At 40.6% G+C, this 19,621-nt stretch overlaps 1 protein-coding gene across 1 annotated transcript; it reads right to left on the reverse strand.

Moving 5' to 3' along the window:
* Nucleotides 1-11,772: 11,772 nt before the first annotated feature.
* LOC141933215 (sterile alpha motif domain-containing protein 9-like) lies at nucleotides 11,773-19,061 on the reverse strand. Its single transcript, XM_074847666.1, has 3 exons — nucleotides 18,982-19,061; nucleotides 17,910-17,954; nucleotides 11,773-17,379 (listed from the first exon to the last, which is right to left on the reverse strand). Exons 2-3 carry the CDS (start codon nucleotides 17,911-17,913, stop codon nucleotides 12,728-12,730), a joined length of 4,656 nt encoding a protein of 1,551 aa, XP_074703767.1. The 5' UTR covers nucleotides 17,914-17,954; nucleotides 18,982-19,061; the 3' UTR covers nucleotides 11,773-12,727.
* Between the last annotated feature and the right edge of the window lie 560 nt (nucleotides 19,062-19,621).

Consider the following 19,621-nt stretch of genomic DNA (forward strand, 5'->3'; position numbering starts at 1 on the left):
AGTATTTGGCTTGCAAATGTGCTGAGTGGGCCTTGATGTCAGATCTTTTGTTAGCTCTTCATCTTGCTATGTACATGAGTCTAACAGATAAAACTGTTTTGCTTGGGCATTGCTTTTATACTCTGGTTTTCTTCTGTTTTTCCTTAATAAGGATAATTACAAAACCAAACACTGGAGAGATTTTTACAGTGTCTTACATTCATACTTTTTGTAATACTACATGTAAAATTCATTATAAATTGATCTTAACTTCTGCTTTTAAAACTACAGAACTTCTTGCTTTTTCTGAAGATCATATAGCTGCTGTAAGGATGCTTTGCCCTACTGCCCCTAGTAAAATAAATACCTTCTCCCTTCGGTGTCTTTCTGTAACTCATTGGTATATTATTTTCAGACCCCGACTTCCCGGGATCAGTATTTGAAAACCTTACTGCATGTACTGTTAACTCAGCATATTCTGCAAGTTGTATTAAGAGTTTCCCTCTTAAATAGTGAATGTCTCGTTGTAATAATAGTGCCATTTTGTAGCTAATACTACATAGATTTGTAGCTTGTACACATTTTAAGATTGAACTTTCCTTAGTAGTAATGTTATGATAATCCTTCAACTAAGTACTGCCACATATTATTTGTATCGTACTCTAATAATCCTCAGCAAGCAGGTGAACAGTTTTTCCATGGTTTTTCACGTGGATACTTACTTTCCTGCTCCTGTCATTTCTGTGCTGTAAGACCTGTGATGTGGCTATCTTCAGTTACTCTTCTGTCTCTTGTGTGTACTCTTCTGTAAACAGGCGGGTATTTCAATGCATATGTTGTCTGTTGGTCCCTGCCTTCATTTCTTTGGATACTGCTTCTTAATGTTCAGAGAGTTGGATTTATGGTGCATTTTCCCAAAAAGAGGAAAAATACTTTGAATGTACTATTTGCTTGTATAAAGACTAAGGCTTGGTTTACAGTGCAAAGTTTAATCAACGTAGTTGTGCCAGCAAAATCCCTAATGTAATGCAGCCATGCAGACAGTTTTTTGCTTTAGTTAATCTCTCCCTAGAAAGAGATTGCAGAAACCTTTATGATTACAGAAAAGCATCTCTCTCTCATATCTGTTGCAGGACTGTAGTGATATAATTACACAGGCAGAAGCTTTGTTTTTCAGTTGTTGCGTACATTTGCCATGGCAGATCTTACAGTGAAATTAAAACTTGCAAGTGGATTTGATCAATCTTTAAATTGGTATGTAATGCAAATGTTAAATAAAAAAAACCAGGCTGCAAGAAAATGCTAGACACAGGTGGGAAAATATGTTTAGCAAAATACTTAGAATTTATGACATCTAGGACTTGTTTTAAAGGTTCTAAATTATTTTATGCATGGTCTCTCAATATGACAATGAGAGGCTCGTCTTGTATCTGCTGATTTTTAGAGTAAAAGGGATGAGACTGGCATGAAAGAACCTTGGAAAAGCCCGGGCTAGTTTTTCAGAAGTCTTGATATGACTGTTTTGTACTGCCTCTAGAATATCTTTCTGCCTTTGGCAAAGGTTGCTTTAAATAAAATCTTGAAAATTTAGCTGGCTTATGTGGACTAAAAATGTTGTCTTTGGAACTTTTTGGATTTTTTTTTTTTCTCCACAGATGAGATTTTTTAGGTGCTGATAATAAATTTGAGGCTGGGATGTATATCTAATAATTTCAGTGGATAACTGTTCCTCGCTCTGTGCATGCATGGGAGAATACAAACAAGCTTCTAGAAACATATTCAGCTGCATCTGCCTTCTATGGTTTCTGCAATTATTTTAAGTGTATGGAGCTCTTGAACATAGAACTGTATAACTTTCTTAAAACTGGGATAAAATTGAACGGAATATATAACCTGCAGTTATTTTATAGGAATCAAAGAATTCTGCATACAAGATAAAAAAATATCAAGATTACTTCAGTTTTATAAACAGCAAGAAGGGCATTATGACTCTTCAGTTAAATTGAGACTCTGATATACCAGTCCATGAGCTGGGGCTGCAATTTAAACTGATGACACTTAATAGTAAATGTCTTAATAATTGTACTGGTCTAGCTTCTACATAAATACTAAGGTGAGGGTGAACATTTTCAGTGGCTGATGGAATCTTTAACTACTTTTTGTGAACTAGTACAATAAATACTATCAGTTATGGGAAAAATGCCCCAAGACAACTGACTTATGTTCCATTGATCAAGATACAAAGCGAAACAAACTGTCTAATTCAGAAATAGCTACCAACTGTAAAATTTTTGTTTAGGCCTAACAAAATAGGTGCTATAGCAGTCATTTTCTTTTGTTTGCTTGATCACTGGAATTTTGATAACTTTGAATGCATGTCTTTCACTTAATTGGGTCATGTTTTTTCTAAAATTTAAATTTTTCTTCTTCCTATAGCCCTGCCATAGGACAGGCTGAGGCAGAGTCTCAGTGTTGCCCTGTTCAGTCTGAGGCAAGTGGGATTTATTTTATTCATTCTGGGGGCTTTCACAGCTTTATGGCTGTTGGATATTTATGTCCCCAAACTTGCAGCAAGTTTGGTGAAGGCCCCTAAATTTATTTTAATTTAGGTTTTTTATTCTCTTTTGGTAGATGGGCTCTATATTAATATTTATCTTTTTATTATTGTTGTGTTTTTAAGAGTTTTAGGGGGAGGGAACGTGTTTTAAGATGCTTGGGTACCTTTTCTCTTAAAGGAAGGCGTTTCCTTCAAGGCTGCTCAGGTAGTCCTTCAGCCACACTCCCCCCCCTCCCCCTCTTCCCCTGCATTGCGTTTGTGCTGTATTTGGTTTTGGTTTCAGTAATGTGACTTTGTGTAGTCTCTGAACTAGTGGCATGTAAATACCAATTACTAATGTTTCCTCTTCTGGGGAGATTTATCTGTTGAAGTACTTAAAATGCTTAGGTTTTAACTAGTAAGTGACATTAATAGTCACAAAATTGTGTAGCCTAAATTACAGAATACAGTTTCTTTGGAGGAGGTTAAGATGTTAATACTGCTGCGTATGTAAGCTGCACCACAACAAATATTAATGTAGAGCCCTATGAAGAAATAGATTCAAGTTGGTAAAGTAGAATAGAAGAATGAGAAGTGGAAGCTGCAGATTTTTCAATTTGTCAGTTTCAGGGAAGACCTTTTGTCAAATCTCAAATACACCAAACTTGACAGTATTTTGTCTGTTGCAACAATACTGAAAGTCAGCACTTTTTTTAAACCTTGTGGAATTCTCTTGCATAGTCAAAATTTGCTTAGGTATATGTTTATCTGAAGTTCCTTCTTTCACAAAGTGACTAGCAAAAAATTCTACCCTTTGTGAAGAAAAATGAGCTTTGGTGTTGCTGCTCACTCTGTTGCAGATATATTGGCTTTGAATGCTTGAGGTTGCTTAAAGACAACTTCAGCTTCAGAAGAACAGGTTTTGTCCAAGGAGGTCTTGTAGCCTATCAGCAGTAAAAAAGACAATTAACAAATGTCGGAGTCGGGATTTATAACTTCTTTTAAATTTTTGAGATATTTTTAAAATCTGTGATGTTTTTTGATGAACATAGACTATTTAATTTCTTCAAGATTTTGCTACATAATGACCCCCAGTTGGGATTTTCAGTAATTTTAATTAAAGGATAGAGTTGTAATTCTTAACTTAGAAGAGTGGATTTCACATTCCTGTTGTGCTCTTCTTTGTTTGTACTCTGCCTTTTGCATTTTTCCTGTAGAAGGCCCCCATAAATAGTCTAGTCTGACTGGAAAATTGACATGTCTTCTGTTGACTGTTTCAAATTATTACTGAGCATGGTGTTGCTTTTCTAATTTTCGTTGTGGTGCTACCCTTGATAACAGTGAAGATGAGAACAACACTTCAAGATACACTACTGCAACCAGTATTTGTTTCACCTGTTTAGTCTATAGGAGCTTTTGGCTTAGTTCTTATTTCTGTAGAATGTCTAAGGAAACCATTTAACCAAAAATAATATGCAGTATGGCTTGTACTTTAAGTATGAATCTCTTAGAGACTCAAAATGAAAAATGGGCAAATTTCAAATGCCTGATAATGAAGTTTGTTACCAGTTTCCATTTAAGACCGATGCAGCACTAGGTAGTTTTTATCTAACTACTCACATTCAGCTTGTCATCAAGCACACAAAGCTGAAGTTCAGATATGTATGCAGTCTTGTGTCCAATGGAGTACCCTACTTAGATCCACACTTGGGTTATATCTTATAAATTGATACCCTGGTGAGAGCCAGAAGTTTTCGAATTCAGAGAAACTGCTTTGATCTGTTTTTGTTGAAGATAGATAGGTTTGACAAGTTCATGGAAAAGATGTCTCCAAAATGCAGTTCCTCTTTTCACTGTGTCATTGTTTAAGCTCTGCATACTAATACTTCGGAGCAAGTGAACCATTTATTTGTGTTTTGATATGTTTGTGAGCAAAATAGAGCATATCTCAGAACCATGTCTCCATCGATTTTTTTTTTTTTTTTTCTTTTTCTTTCTTGAAGCTGCTTTTAGACAATTCGAAGATCAGTTTCACACTATCTGCTTCTGAAAGATGCATTTGACATTAAGACAATTCCATGGGGTGTTACTGTATGAATTAAAAGGGGGTTTTGACTCTGGGTTTTTTCTGCTATGCTGCAGATACTGCTTGTAACTTCTGGTGGGTAGTTCACACATCCGTCACCTCCATCCTTTACAGTCCTGTCCTTTCTGTAAGTCTTTAAAGGACTGGACAGGACAGGTCTTTTTTGTTCCTTCTTTGGGAGTTGGTAGTTTTAGCAGATTATATCTGTGTTACTCTGACCTGTTACCACAGACTCACGTTTGTCCTTAAATTTGCAGCAAGTAGTGATGTGCATTTTTCTTTTGCTTTATGTTTTGTCTTTAAAGGTACATGTACAAGTGCTGCTGTCTTTCTAGTCACAAGGATGGCATAATGGCTCTGTGATTTTTGCTGGGAGTATTTCCTCAGCTGTTAGACCAGCTGGCCTGTCATCTCTTTAAAACAACTTGAAAAATTCTCATCTAGTGCAAATGGTTCATATTTTGCTCTTTTTGTGAAATTCTGTTAGTGATGTTTTTCTCCCTGCCTCCTTGTGTGGATCTAAGGGGGATAGGTTAAAAAAAAACCACCCTGTAAATGAGATCTCTTTATTTTAAGGGACGGTAGTGTGTTTTTACACAGACTGCTGTAATACTGCACTGTCAGTATCACAAAGCTGTACACCTCACTGACTGTGGAATTTATTTTCTAATGATAGTATTTTAGTGACTTGACTTTTATAGATATTAATGCAAGTAGGTCTTGGCGAGTTTGGGGTTTTTTTAAGCTTAAGTAAAGGTACATGACTTTTTTTTTTTTTTAAAGGGCAAGAATTACTGATATTCTGCTAAATTGGGTGAATTTGCACCCACTGTTTTTAATAAGAGAAGTGATTAGGAGATGTGGCAAATAAAGTAGGTACCACACAGGAAGTTTTGGCTTGCGTTACAATTGTGTGATGAGTCCATAATGTGTTCTGTGCCTTGCCTAATAAAGATTGTAGCCCTTAAATACTCTGAGGAATGGGCTACCTTCAGAAGAACTTTTTAGAAAAGTATGTATCCTTGCAATCAAAATAATCAGACCAGTGAAGTAATGGGTAGTGACTGGGTTCTGTAAAAATGCAGCTATCAGTGACTACCATATTTTTCTGTAATAGTTGGAGTAGGTAGAGTAAGAAAAGTTTTGAGGCATCCTTTGAAGGGATCAGGATAGAATTGAGGTGATTCTGAAGTGTAATGTATACAACATTCTTTCTGAAGTTCTGAAAAAACTTTGTGAGAGTTTTCTTACACACTGTAAACAGCAGGTTTATGCAGTCTTTTGATTGTCAGAGTACAGATTCTCGTTAAGGCTCCACTAGAAGAAAATACAGTTCGAGTACAGTATTTGTAGATTTTCTTGTATAGTGACTACATTTTTACCTTTGTCATGAAGGTCTGTTTGAGGGAGCCAGGCACTTTAACTTGCTGCTTTTGCAGACAGCCATATCCTGTCATGAACCACAGGATCCAGGATGTTATCCTCAGTTTTTTGTTCTTAGCGTCCTGATGAGTCAGTATTGACTGTCCATGGTATGAACTGTCTGTGAGGGTTGGTATTTATACACCTGAACACTGTTGTGAATAGTGAGGTGCTTGCACCATCTGAGCAAGTTTACAGTAACTTGTTTTACGGGCTTTCGTGCAGTAGGAGCAATCAGCAACACTGCTATTCTAATGATGATGAATTTAACTTCTCCATAAGTATTGTCTTGAACTTATCTTAAGGTTTTTCTTTCTCAAGGATTTAAAGAAGTTAAAAAGTTTTTGGAAAATAGTAGAATTCTAATGCCAGTATCATCTTAACTAAAAACAGTCAAACACACAACTTTGAGAGCTTGAAAGCTTCCTTAAAAACTTCTCTTGTTAGCAGTTAAAGCATATCTGTTAGCTAACTGCCTTATACCAAATTCAAACTTCTGACATCTCAAATTACATTTCTTAAATTTTGTCTAAATCTTAACCATGTTCCCAGGTGCTATTTGGAAAGGGCGTGTGTTTAGAATTTAAACTTCTGCTGCCCTTAGTAGCCAATATGTATAAATGGCTTCCACTAACAGCAATTTTGAATTACCAGAAATTAATGCCATACAACCAAAGCAAGCTATTTCCCTGTCTCCCAATTCAGGATGTTACATAATGCTTTGAGATAAAGGTGTCATGCAGAGCTTTTTTCTTTTTTTTTTTTGTTTAGTTACTTGCATATATGTTACTTGCACTGAGTTGTTTAGCTTCTTTCCCATAAATTTTAGTGGAAGAAAATACATTTTGCTCTTTCGTTTGTAAAGTCTAGAATAAGAAAACACTGTATGAGACTGTTTAATGAAGGAACCTGGCAATGTAAGTATTGTAATTTCCTTTATGTTTGTGGTAGGCAACAAGATTACCTTGTTAAACTTCTGGCTTATGTATGAAAAATATCAGAAAAGTAAGGGCAAACTGAAAGAAGCTTTATAGTTGCCTTTACTTCATATGCTTTTCTTAAGCAACAAATTGCAGTAATTGAAGTTTGGCAGCTTTTTAAATGAAAAACTAAATTATGGGTTGAACTCCTTGGTTTAATACAATTTGTGTTTCTGTTAACTAGCAGCAGAATTTCAGCATTTGCTACTTACTGGTAGAGAAGAAAAATTCCACAGCACTGCCAGTACAGGTTAGTTTAATCTGTAAGTACCTGATGTTCCTATTTGAAATAATTTGTTCAAATGATACCACTTAAATACATGAGGGGAATTTTGGTCTCTGAAATGTGAATGTATCTGTTATCTACTACTGTTTTCAGTAGTGAGTGAACGTTTAGATTTTTTTTTTAAAGATCTGTAACGGTTTTAACTACACTTGTGGGTAGGTAATATCTGCAAGCACTTTTAAGGAAAATTTAATACGGAACCTTAACAAATAGCCATCGGTGTTACTGTAAAGCGTGAAGATCTAAAGTTGAAGTCACTTCTTCAGTAACATGCCTATTATAAAAGAGGCTGTTTTATCAGTGAACCAATTATAGGATACTATATTTTGTTGGGGAATAAGCATTTATGTAAGAATCTGTAGCAGTAATTAATTTTTCTTTTGATTTTCTTTAGTTATTGCTAATTACTGTCTCCTACCAACAGATTTTTACTTTGTTAGGCCTGTAAGCCAGGAGCTTGTTCCCCTCTTTTTTGTTGCTAGCTCATTTCAGCACTTCAGAGGCTCCCTACAAATGTGGTTTTGCCCAGCTGTTTTATCATACTCCAGAGTTACTGCTCTGCCTCTGTTCTTTTTCTTCTGTTGTATTCCATATTCCTGGAAAATGTGGCATTTTGTTTTGATTTTATAGAACATTTTACACCTTAACAGAAAATAGGAGAGGTTCTTTGTGATTGGATAAAAGATGCAACCTTCTCCAGAAGAGCTGCATACATTTGTTTTTATTTAAGCTTTGTGTACTTCATCTCTACACATTAGCACAGGAGATGGAAAACTTTCCGTGCTGTAGGACATAGCGTAGTTTCACAGCTGGATGAGTTGTAAACCCCCGTTCTTTTAATTCCCTTCTCAAGGGCATGTTAGCACACTGAATTTGAGGGGCTTGTGACATCATTGGTGGAATTGGGAAGATCACATACTAGTGTGGTAGCTGAACAGACACTTCAGTTTTGCCAGCTCATCTGAATGGTCTAGAGCAGTTTCATGAGCAACTTGACGCTTCCAGAAGTATTATTTGTTTTAGAATTTTGAAATCTTATGTGACACTGCAGAATTCATCATACTAACATACAAAGTTTCAAGGGGATTGTATCTTCCCAGGTTTTAGAATAGCTACACTTGAAGCCTATCTCCTGGCATCTTTTCTATGTCAGTTAACAGTCATTCACACTAAATTTCTTTGTCTGCAAAACTAGCTACATGCAGATTTTTGAGCGATGTTGCATAGGTGTTTTTCCCTAGAAGAAAAAAAAAAAGGAAAGTTGTATAATATTTATAACTAATCTTTGCCTATATTTCCTAAATCTTAATGGCAGATGTACATGAATAGTAGGGCCATTATCCTATTAACAGAATGTTTGCATCTTTTAACTTCTGTGTTTGACCCTAGTTGATACTTAATGCATTGCTCAGTAATAAGTCGGAATGAGTAACTGACTGCTTTTAGCTGCTGAATTACTTTGTGAAGTCTCAGTTTTGACAGTGGTTGGATGCTGACCTGCCCTACTTGTACACCAGCTTGGCAGTCAGTGGGGGTAACTAAAGGGTAGTAGTGTTCTCTAGTGTCTTTAACAACAAAAAGTGTATTTGTCCAGGGTAGATTCTAATATGAACTCTGGCAGAATGTCATCTCACTGTGAAGATTTATATGGCAATTAATTACAGCACTTTTTGGTAGAATTAAGTTTATCTTCTTTTGAGGTGGGACCAAAACAATACTAGGAATCTGAGCTGTCATAACCAGGTGAGCAGTCTTAAATTGTAGCTTAACTTCTGATACACCGTTACAGCAGCTTTCCTGATGTGGTTCGGAAGTCTTCCTTCCCAGTTCTGGTACATGGAACAGTGAGTTAGTTCACACTATTTCCTTTAGACTTCTGCTTAATGACTCCTAATTACCCCTTCAGAGATTCTGGTGACGCTGCAGCAAACCCAAACTACAAACTGGTTTTAGTACCTTCTTAAAAGTACCTTAAAGCACATGGCTGAATTATGTCCCCTCTCAGCAGTACAGCCACAGAAGTTAGTGTGTCCTGAAGGTTTTTTCTGTAACTTGATACTGCTTTTGTGTAAGTAGTATGAAAGGGATGGGATCATTGATCTTTTTCAAAAGACAGGTGGCAAAATATTGGTGTCGAATTTAATTCGAGAAAGTGAGAGACTGGTAAGTATGTGCATCACTTTAATGCATGCAAATAATAGTAATGGTAACTAGCTTAATTTTATAGCATTCAGTTTACAAAGAAGATTCAAAGAAAATATGGAGCTAACATCATTTGCATCCATTGGGAACCTTCTATGAATTGTATGCTTCGGGAATGGATCATTGCACATATACACGTCTGTAATGTGTGTCTACCACTTTGTAAGTCACTGATTAAACAGAAGTGAACCACTGTTTCTGTGTGGTTTTTTTCCTCCTCTTGAGGAGCTATTTAAATTACTGCAACAAATGTTAGCAGTTCCAAAGTGTGTGTATAAAAATCTACCTTGACTCATGTTAAGGTTTGAGTAACTTTGTACTAGCTCTCTGATTGTCTATAAACTGCAAAAACTCGTTCATGTGAGCTTTATCTTAAAGTGGTTTATACCTGGAGACAAGCAAATGAATCCCAGCTTCTTAACCTGTAGCTTCTTTTGCTGCTGTCCTGCTGTCCTTCTGCTGAACTGACTATACAAAAAGTTTGACTAAGTTGGAAGAGTCAGGGGGAGTATGGAGGAAAAGTATCTAATAGCATTCTCATAAAACCTGGTAAAGGGGGCATGCTGAGGGGTCTGTTCTAAACCCTTTTAGAGCAAAATGCTGGAGAGATGAGGTAGCTTTGAAGATGTGTGTCCTTGCAGCTCCTGTCTACAGGATGAGAATGGATTACTCTGCTAGGCAGGTTGGTCTCATTTAGCTACCATTGTTTACTCAGAGATAAATTTCTAACAGGTGGTAAAAGGAAGATAAATCCATTATTTTAATGCTACACTGCCTGGAACAATTCATGGCATTTTGAGTTGGATATGTGTAATGAGGAAGAGCTTAATACTAGAGGACCTTTTAGGGAAGGCTGCTACTTTGCATGAGGTCTCTACTGGAGTTTACATTCTCTGGCCCTTTCAGCTCTAGGGAAATCTGAGAGGGCATTTGAAAAATGGGAACTGCTTTGTCCTAAAAGCTGGCTAGAGCAAGGGGGTTTGTGTGTTGCCTGGCTGGTTAAAGCACTCTCAGGTTTGATTTATCAGACTCTCTGGGAATTTGAGTATGACTGGCTAAGAGTAAGAAGGATGGGTCTGTACTTTCTCCCCTGTGAGCCTCAGTAGCTTGTTTTGCAACACAGGACCCCAAGTGCTAGTCCGTAAGTTTATGCTTTTTCTCCAAGTTGGTTGTTTTTTGTTTTTTTTTTTTCCCTTTGGGGTGTAGAGGGAGGATTGTGTTTATAATACTCTGGTGAGATAAAGAGTTTGGATCTAAGCCTTTAGTTTCAAAGAGAAATGGGTATCTTTGAAAAACAAGACCCTACTTGGGCCTCAAAGGAAAGACTTGAGAGTCTGCAGTGGCATGGGCTACAGGGCAAAGGATAGCTGGCTATAGGATCGAGTCAGGTGCCTGCAGGCAGGAAGGGAACAAGTTGTCTGACTTCAGTTTTCCACCATGGTGATAGTTTGGTTCTAAAAAAGCTATACTTTTGCCACAGCATTTGGGCAGGTTGGATAAACTGTTAAGCAGCTAATGATTTCTTTTTGCTCCCATGCTTTTCATAAGTTTGCATATCCTATTTCTGCTCTGGGCTGAAGCCATCTTTATGGCCCATGCTACACTTAAGAAAGCTGCCTTTGCCCAATTAACTTTTCAAACACACCCACTCCCTGGCCCCCTGCATCAAGGCTGGGGGACAGAGGAGGCTTTCAGTAGCACTCCAGCTGTTGCTCCTGGCAGGTCAGATGCTGTCATGATTTGCTCCTCCAGTGCCCCTCCCTAGCTCATCTTGGGGAAGGCTGCCTTTGATGTGCTTAACCCCTTAAGGTTAAGCTTAACCCTTAAGCATTTGCTTAACCCTGGTGAAATTGTCCAGCCTGGATTTCCCAAGAAAGAAGTGCAGCCCTCCAAGAGTCTGTTCTGCTGTTGGTATCTCCCACGTTGAAGGCACTGGAAGGAGACAAGTATTGCTTGGCCAGCAGTCACAAGCTTTGTTTCCAGTTCCTGAGGCTGGAAGGTGAAGGCCTGGACTAGATGGAATAATCTTTGGTTTCATCCTGTTTGTTCTGAATTCACAGTGGCTTGCAATTCCTGTTCCGGTTTTTGGCTGTGCCCAGCTCTTGGCCAAAGTTGGAAAAGCAAATCATACCTTGCTACTTCTAGAACTACATCTTCAGGTAGGGTAACTAAGTTCATGTAGAAATAGTAATTCTTCCTAAAGGTTGGTTATTAGATTAAAACTGAAGTTATATGATGTGTTTTCTGGAAATTTTAGTGACAATACTCGTATCAAACAATGTTGAAACTCAATAACAGGCGACTTTATTAAAAGCTTAATGTGACACAATGGTTGCAGACACAGTGCTGATGACAAACTCCTTTGCGTTTTTCAAATTAGTAATCAGGCTAGACAGTGTTTTCAAGCATGGATATATGCAGTAGACAAATTTGAGTCAGGTACTTGTGGACATTTCTTGAATAATGCTGTAAAAACATTTTGCCAAGTGCAGGAATTGTTTGGATGATGCAACTGTAACAGTGCTTACAGATAATCTTATCAATGTCTTAACTGCTCACATGTCTGCACCAGATACAGATATATGTCTAGTATGGTTTGTAATATTTACATGGAGAAGCAATGTGGTGTAAAATTTGAGACCCATTTTTTTACCAATCTTGATGTTTGCAAAGTCAGCTTAGTTGTTTAGTTTCCCTCTGTGCTTCTACACTGGATGTTGCTTGCAGTTGATGGGTAGATGCATGGTACATGTTAGTGAGGAAGTATGTTACAGCCAGTGTACTATACATGTTGTAAGTTCACTTTTTGTTGCCAATACAGGAAAAAGAAAAAACAGTTATAATGGACAAATTCTGTTACTGATCGGGGCCACACAGAAATTAGTTTAAAATCCTAATCTGTGAGGTGAGAAGAAAGTGATCCCTGCAATACTCATTTATTCCAGAGCTCAGTTCACCAAATATTTTGGGGAGGAGGAGAAATAGTGGGTCTTTTGTCCCCACCTCCCCCAGTCCCCAGGTAAATACTGTAATTATTGCTGTCTTTAAGTTTGAAATCTTGGTTTTGGTGACTCCAGAACTACCAAAGACTTCTGTTCCAAGGTATACTATACTAGTAGGGTTCAAACTTTTTTAGATACTTGGTCATTATTGCAGTGAAGTGTGGTTATCTTGCTGCCTCCTAAAAGCACAGTCGGTACTGTTAATGTACTAAATACCTTGTATTCAGCTGACAGTTAAGGATTATTTTCAACCTCAATATTGAAAGCAACAAGACCATTAAATGAAAAACCTAAATAAAAGGTCACGTTTTCATTTCCGGGGGGCACTGAATCACGATGGAGTGGCAAGATAGGAAACGCCTTTGTGTGACCACGTATAAATAAATTTCTGTCTGTGGTCCAGCCAGAAACTCTCTTGAGAACGTCACGAATCTTGGCAATATTCCATACAGTTCCATGTAGCCACTTCATTCTCCTCTCATCTAAGGACCCGCTAATTAATTTATCAATTTTAGTTTTGTGCACAATCTTACTTAAGCCATAACCCTTTCCCAGAAAAAAGTGGGTGTAGATTCTTTTCTTTCTGGTAGGAACATCTTTCATCTTGATGTCATATAAACGCTTCAGGGTTTGAAGGGCTGAGTTTAGAATTTCATCTTTATCTGGATGAGGCTCTCTGTCTAATGCCTCATCTGGCCAGTAGAGCAAGGTGAGCAAAAAATGGGCGCTTGCTGGAAATGGTCTTTTTGCTTTAAAGAACCTTACGCTGAGCTCACGGAGAGTTTGCAGTGGAAGAAGTCTGGCTGATCCTGGTGCTAAGCATGCTAATGTGATGTGGCACAAAATATAATTGATCAGATCGTTGTCCTCCAGCCTGTCCCTTACTGGGTTTTCTGTATAGAAACTAAGGATCTTTTCTAGCTTTTCAGCTGACCTGTTCTCTTTCTTATCTGTTAAGAATGACAGGATAGTAGTGACGCTACCTCCACCACTCTTATAAATATTCATGCGTCTCATCAGCTGGCTCTCGGGGCCACTGTTGCTGTCCTCAATAAGTGATGTTGAGATGAAGAATTTAGCATATACATCAGTCTGTCTTTTTAGCCATTTTCTGGGATTATGAATTTGTTCTTCCTTTTCATCTTCCTCGTCCTTCTCCTGGTTTTTATCTGTTTGGAAATAACTTAGGTCTTCTGAAATCCATTCCAGAGCATTGTACAGGTTCTGGCGTAAGCCTTTTAAGCGGGAGTGAAGCCTTCCCCATGGTTTTTCAATGTCTTTAGGAATGTAATCTGTGATCAGGTATTTCACAAGCTCAGAATGTTCCCCCTCTGGACTTCTGCTAAATACATGGACTGTGGATAAAAATTTAAGAAGACGACATCCTACTTCTACCTCTCCAAAATAGCCAGCGTTATTCATACTGTCACGTTCTGCTTTTGCAGCCTGTTGTGCTGCCCTGAAGCATTTCATGGCTTTAAGAGCCATCTCTATCTTCTGAATGATGCTTTCAGGAGTGTCCTCCTGTGTCATTTTATCCACAGTGAAACTAAACCATTTCCTGTAGACTTGACCTTCTGTATCTAAAATATAAGAATCATTTGGCAAATGAAATTTTGCAACCCCTGCCCAGTATTCTGCATCTTTGAATTTTTCATTGTTGTAATTCAGTCTGGCAAGCTGCTGGGCAAAAAAAGGATCTTTTCCAAGGAGTTCATATGCAGCTTTTAAAACAGCTATAGCTTTTTCACAGTCTTCAGCTTTGCAGACGTGTTCAATGAAGGGGGAGAAAAGAGTGTCAGTATTGTCACCCCTGCTTCTTTTATCGCGTCGAATAAACAGATCTCTGATGAACTTTATGAATTCCTCTCGTCCAAATCTGTTTTCAAAGAGCATCTTTTCCTGAAGAAGTGTCATTGCAAGTTGACTCTGAGGTTCATTCCCTGAAAGCTGATGCAGAATTTCTTTTGCAACCAGACAGTGTATTATCCGAACAGATGAAATGTAGGTGGTACTTTCCCTTAGCTCAATGAAAATCATTCTTGCTTGTTCACTCAGGTGACTTTTGAAATCATATGCTCTTGATTGCCTTTCTGTATATACCCCCAGTCCCAGAAAAGCCTCACAGTGTGACAATGAAACATATGAATTAGGTACATAAAAATTAAGCAAAGCCACATAACGCATCAAGCATGTATCGCGAGACGAATAATCTATGTCTTGCAGTATGTGCCCTACAAAGTCTCTCACGTATGCTTCATTGAACTCCTCACACATCAGGACAAATGTAAGTATGAATTCTGGCTTGACATCTTTCTGCTTCAGTTTTTCAAGTTTAGTTCTGAACAGACTTTTCTCGGAGTCCATCAGCTTGTGAGTGACAGCAACTGTGTCCAGTGGCGAAGCCTTGCAAAGCCTTTCGGGGTCATTGGATCGTCTACAGCACATGAGGATGAAGTAAGGTCTGGGGGAATTAATTTTCCTAGTTGCTACAGCATCCGTTAACTCATACTTTAGTTCTTCTAAATAGTCTTCATCGTAATCTTCAATCAGGAGCAGCACAGGAAGACAATGACTGATTTCTTTTTCTTCATAATCTCTAAATGCAAGTGCGTGCTCACAGACAGTTGCGGGTGAATACGAGGTTTTGATAACAGCACATCTTAAGTCCTTTCTTCTTTTCCATAGAACTTGCCGTGCTATTGTGCTTCCACCACTTCCAGGATGGTGAAATATCTTTAGTTTAGCCACAGAATATTTGAGTTCACTTCCTCGTAAAATGTCATCTAGGAGTTTGCTAGCGTCCTTACATGCTTCGCGTTCAATGATTTCCCCGCAGCGTCTTTTATCAGCAAGCCAGAAGTTTTCCCAGATGATTTTCCTCCCTCGGTAGAAATTTTGTTCTATTTCTTGTATTTCTTTTTCAGTCAAAAGATCTAATTTGATATCATCACACTGGTCAACACAAAGGATTTCTAGGGAAAACAGTTTCTCTTCTTCCAGCGAGGGAAGTGTACATAGCCCTCTCGTGGAAACTGGCAGGTGCCTGGGTTGTGCTGTAGAAGGCAGCATGGTTTGAATGGTGGCATCTACGTGACTTAGTTTCATACCCACAATACTGCATTGTTCTAGTGTCTCGATGCTGCAGGATGCCTGAGCTAGATTAGCCCACTTCCCATAATTTTCTCTGGACTCTGAAATGCAAACGATGTACTCAGTGCCGTTCATCTCTGTATAGAATTCCTGAAAAGTGTCCACAAGTTGTTTCTGCACTGGTGATAGCAATAGGAAAAGCACAATGAAAGACCGCTTTGGCAGGATTTCGTCACAGATACGAGTAATTGCTTTCTTAAGGTACTTCTTTTTCATTCTAATCCATGTATTTTCATCACAAGGTTTTTCATCCCCGAGGAAGTCACTGCGCCCATTGCAGAATATCCAGCTGGTCTGATCAAACAGGCACAAATGTTTCTGAGAGGGAGGGTTGCCAGTCTTGCTTTCATTGGAAAAATCCTGTAAAAAATAAGACCTTGTTGCATGGTGTTCTTTGTACTTGCTGTACAGCCCTGACACATTAGAATCTTCATCAAAGTCAAAGACACAGAAAATGTTCAAGTGCATTAAAAAGTTGATACAGTTCAGATTATCCTTTTCGCATCTGTTTGTGACAAGGATGTACCGTAGGGAATCATCCATATAGCTTTTGCCATCATTTAGTAGAATCGATAGCTTTCTTCCTAAATTTTGATGTATTTCTGTGTGTGCTTCTGTGCTGGAGAGCTCAGCTTTTTCTCTTTGAATATCCCTGTCTCGTAATCCCTGAATAAAAGTAGTTAGATTGTTGTGCTTTACAGGTTCAGACTTTGCTCCTAGTCTCTGATAGAGAGCTCTATCTTTGGTCAGGGTCACCTTCTGGCTGTCTTCATTGTATTTTGGCAAATACACTTCAAAAAGTGTGTCCTTTACTAAACTGGACGTTGGTTCAATGTCAACCTCCACCACAAATTTTTGTTCCTGAGAGTCTTTCGAAATCACTTCAACAAAAACAGGTGGGTGAATACATTTCCTTGCAATTTCTTGTACACTTTCGCAAAAACATTTTTCTATATAATCTAATGCATCAACATAGTATTCTCGCTCTTTAACCTTTATGCCAACGATCTGTCCGTGTTTCCAACCCCTATCCTCTACGCTGTCCATGATGCCAAAATGTATGGTGCCGTTTGTCCTAATGTTCATGCAGGCTGAAGCAAATCGTATCACTTCGCAGGCAAATTTTGATTGCAGTTGATTTTTGTTCAGTTCTGCAGCCGTGGCAAATGATTTGTATTCATGGCAAGGAGTGATTAAACCATTGACTCCTGATTCTGGAGCAAGAACTTTGTCTTTCACATACTTAAAATCGGTATTCTGACTTCGAAATGGTCGACAGTTGCTGAGCTCTAAAACTTCATTGGTATTTTTAAGTTGGGAGTTGTTACTTCTCCTTTGCCTCTTGCCAGAAGTAGAAGCTGGGGTGTCTCTGCTAGTTTTATCTGCTGGATCACAGCTGTCTCCGCTTGAAGTTTTTTGGGCGGGGGCATTTCTGGGTCTTACTGGATCTGCTTGTGCATCAGTTCTGCCAGATGTGTTGGTGCTGGAATGCTTGGCTTGCTGGGCATTTTCCTGTAGCTGCAGAAGTTCGTTTCTCTTGCGGATTAACATGTGGATTTGGCCTCCCTTCATACCTATGCCTCTGAGGAAAGTGTCATCCAGTTCCATTAGCGCTGGACCTGTCACTTCTTCTGCGTGTAGTTTTTCTACATACTCCTTCTTGATTCCTGTAGATTCTAGCCAACACTGGACATGGTTCTCATCCCATTTATTCACGGGTAATGTTCTGTAATCTAGAAGTTTGTTATGTATTAGTAATACAAACTAAAAACATGTCAACATGCTTGACAAAGCATTATAATCCTTGCAGAACTGGCCACATTGAATGCTAGATTGTTTTCTACCAGTCACAGTGAGAGATTGTGTCAGTTCTGATGACTAAAAGCATCCTTAACCTTAATCAAAAGCAGTCCTGAGCAATGGTACAGGACTAATAAATCAGTGAAGTGGGAAACCATGAAGGAGGTTTGGCAGTGATCTTCAAAGGGAGTCATGGAAGTAACCCAGAATGTTTTTTGAAGGGAATGATGTGATAAAGTTATTGGAACTGACAGGGGCTGAGTTCTCTAAACTAGAGAGGTTTGGGTAGATCATTTACCGACTTGGTTTATTTTATGCTAAAGGAAGACACCATCAATACAAACCACAAGGTGATGTTAAGAGTACCAAGTAGTTTCTGCACTAGAGATTAACCCTTAAAGTGCAGATATTAAAAAGCAAATTGCTACATCTAAAGGACAATTTTTTTGAAAGCAACACATACCCATTGCCTTTGAGGAGGGAAATCCTGCTGGTAACAAAAAAAAACCTAGAGGGGAAAAAAGTAACTGTTCAGATTTACAGTTAACATTCCTGTGTTAGTTAAAGCTGACTTGTTCTGTTTCCCCAACCCCCTCCCCGCCTTTTCAGACCAAGGTAGTTTCTGCACCTCTAAAAGCCTGTCTTGCCTGGTACCCTGCCTCCCTCCGCCCGTGCTTCGTGGGGGCTCCAAGCAGAGGGGGTTTTCCTGGAGAAGCACGTGTTGGCAGCTGTGCCCATCTAACAGCCACTTCAGGTAGATACTGGGAAAGAGGAGGCCCGATGCTCCTTGGGGCTTTCCAGCGCCTTTGCCCCCCCCCCCCCCCCCCCCGCCCGGGGCTACGCTGGTACAGGGGTGTGGCTTAGGTGTGGCTTAGGGCGGACAGACACACAGACACACACACACACACACCCCCCCCACACACCCCCCCCCCACACCCACACACACCCACACACACACCCCCCCCACACCCACACACACCCCCCACACACACACCCCCACACCCCCCCACCCCCACACACCCCCCCCCCCCTCCGTGCTCCGCCGAGCCCTCCTCTGCGGGCAGGAGCGGTTTCTCGAGAAAGTGAAACTTAACGGGGAATAGAAACTAAGGGAGGCGCGGCCGCGGGGAGCGGCTCTGCGTGAGCCCCGGGCGGGGGGGCGGCCGCCGGCCCCGGCTCCCACCCGCTTGTAAGAACTGTCGGGGGGGGGGAAGCGGAGCGGCCGTGGTTTTGCGGTCCCCGCAGACCCTCGGGAGTGCTCGCACGGGGTGGGGGGCGGCAGGGCAGGGATGGAGCCGTGGGGGTGTATGGCAGAAGTGTCCGCGTCGTCCGTCGTCGCCGTCCCGTCCCGTTCCCAATCCCCCCAAGCTGCCCGGACTTATCCCTGCCCAGCAGTTCTTCTCCCAGGGCTGGGAGGCTGACAGTGGGGAGATCCCCGCTTTTCCTAGGCCTGCGACCAGTAAAGTAACCGGCCAGGCTGAGAATAACCCACCCACCCCCACCCGCGGGCCCAGCACGGCGCAGGGAGGGTTTACCTGGCTGAGCCTGCCGGGACCGGGTACTGGCTCCAGTGCTGGCACTGCCCGATCCTGCCCGCGGAGGGAGTCCGGGCAGGAGCTGCCGCCGGCGGAGCCCGGGGGTGTTCCTGCAGCCCGGGGGGGCTCTTCCGTGGCCCTGCTGGGACCGGCGATACCGCGGGGAACTGCTTCAGCCAGAAACAGGGCGGGGGTGCCCCAGGGAGGCTCCACGCCGTGGCGGCAGCGCTGTCGCAGGCAGCCCCGGTCCCCCGCCCTGCCTGGGGGCAGCCGCACCCAAAGCGGGCACCTGCCAGCTGCGAGGGTGCTTTTATTTTTATTTAAAAACTGGGTTACCCCTCGCTCCTGCCCAGCTGACCGAAGCGACCAGTGGCGGGGCTGGCGGGTCACCAACGCGGGTGGGCTCAGCCCTCCCCGTCCAGCAGCCCAAGTTCTCTTACAGGGTGGTGTTTCCTGTTACCCACGTGATCGTGTGTCGACTTGGTTTTCGCGCAAAAAATTTATTTATGAGTATTGTAGCACGTGATCGTTGCAGCCATTTTTCTCTTACCTGTGCACCTGCCTCAGCCGCCCGGGTGTAGGGGGCTGGGGGCCGTTACAACAACAAAACGAGGCTCCGTGCCCCCCAGCCCCAGCCCCA

This window comes from Strix aluco, chromosome 21, assembly GCF_031877795.1.
Source record: "Strix aluco isolate bStrAlu1 chromosome 21, bStrAlu1.hap1, whole genome shotgun sequence".
NCBI classification, from domain to species: Eukaryota; Metazoa; Chordata; class Aves; order Strigiformes; family Strigidae; genus Strix; species Strix aluco.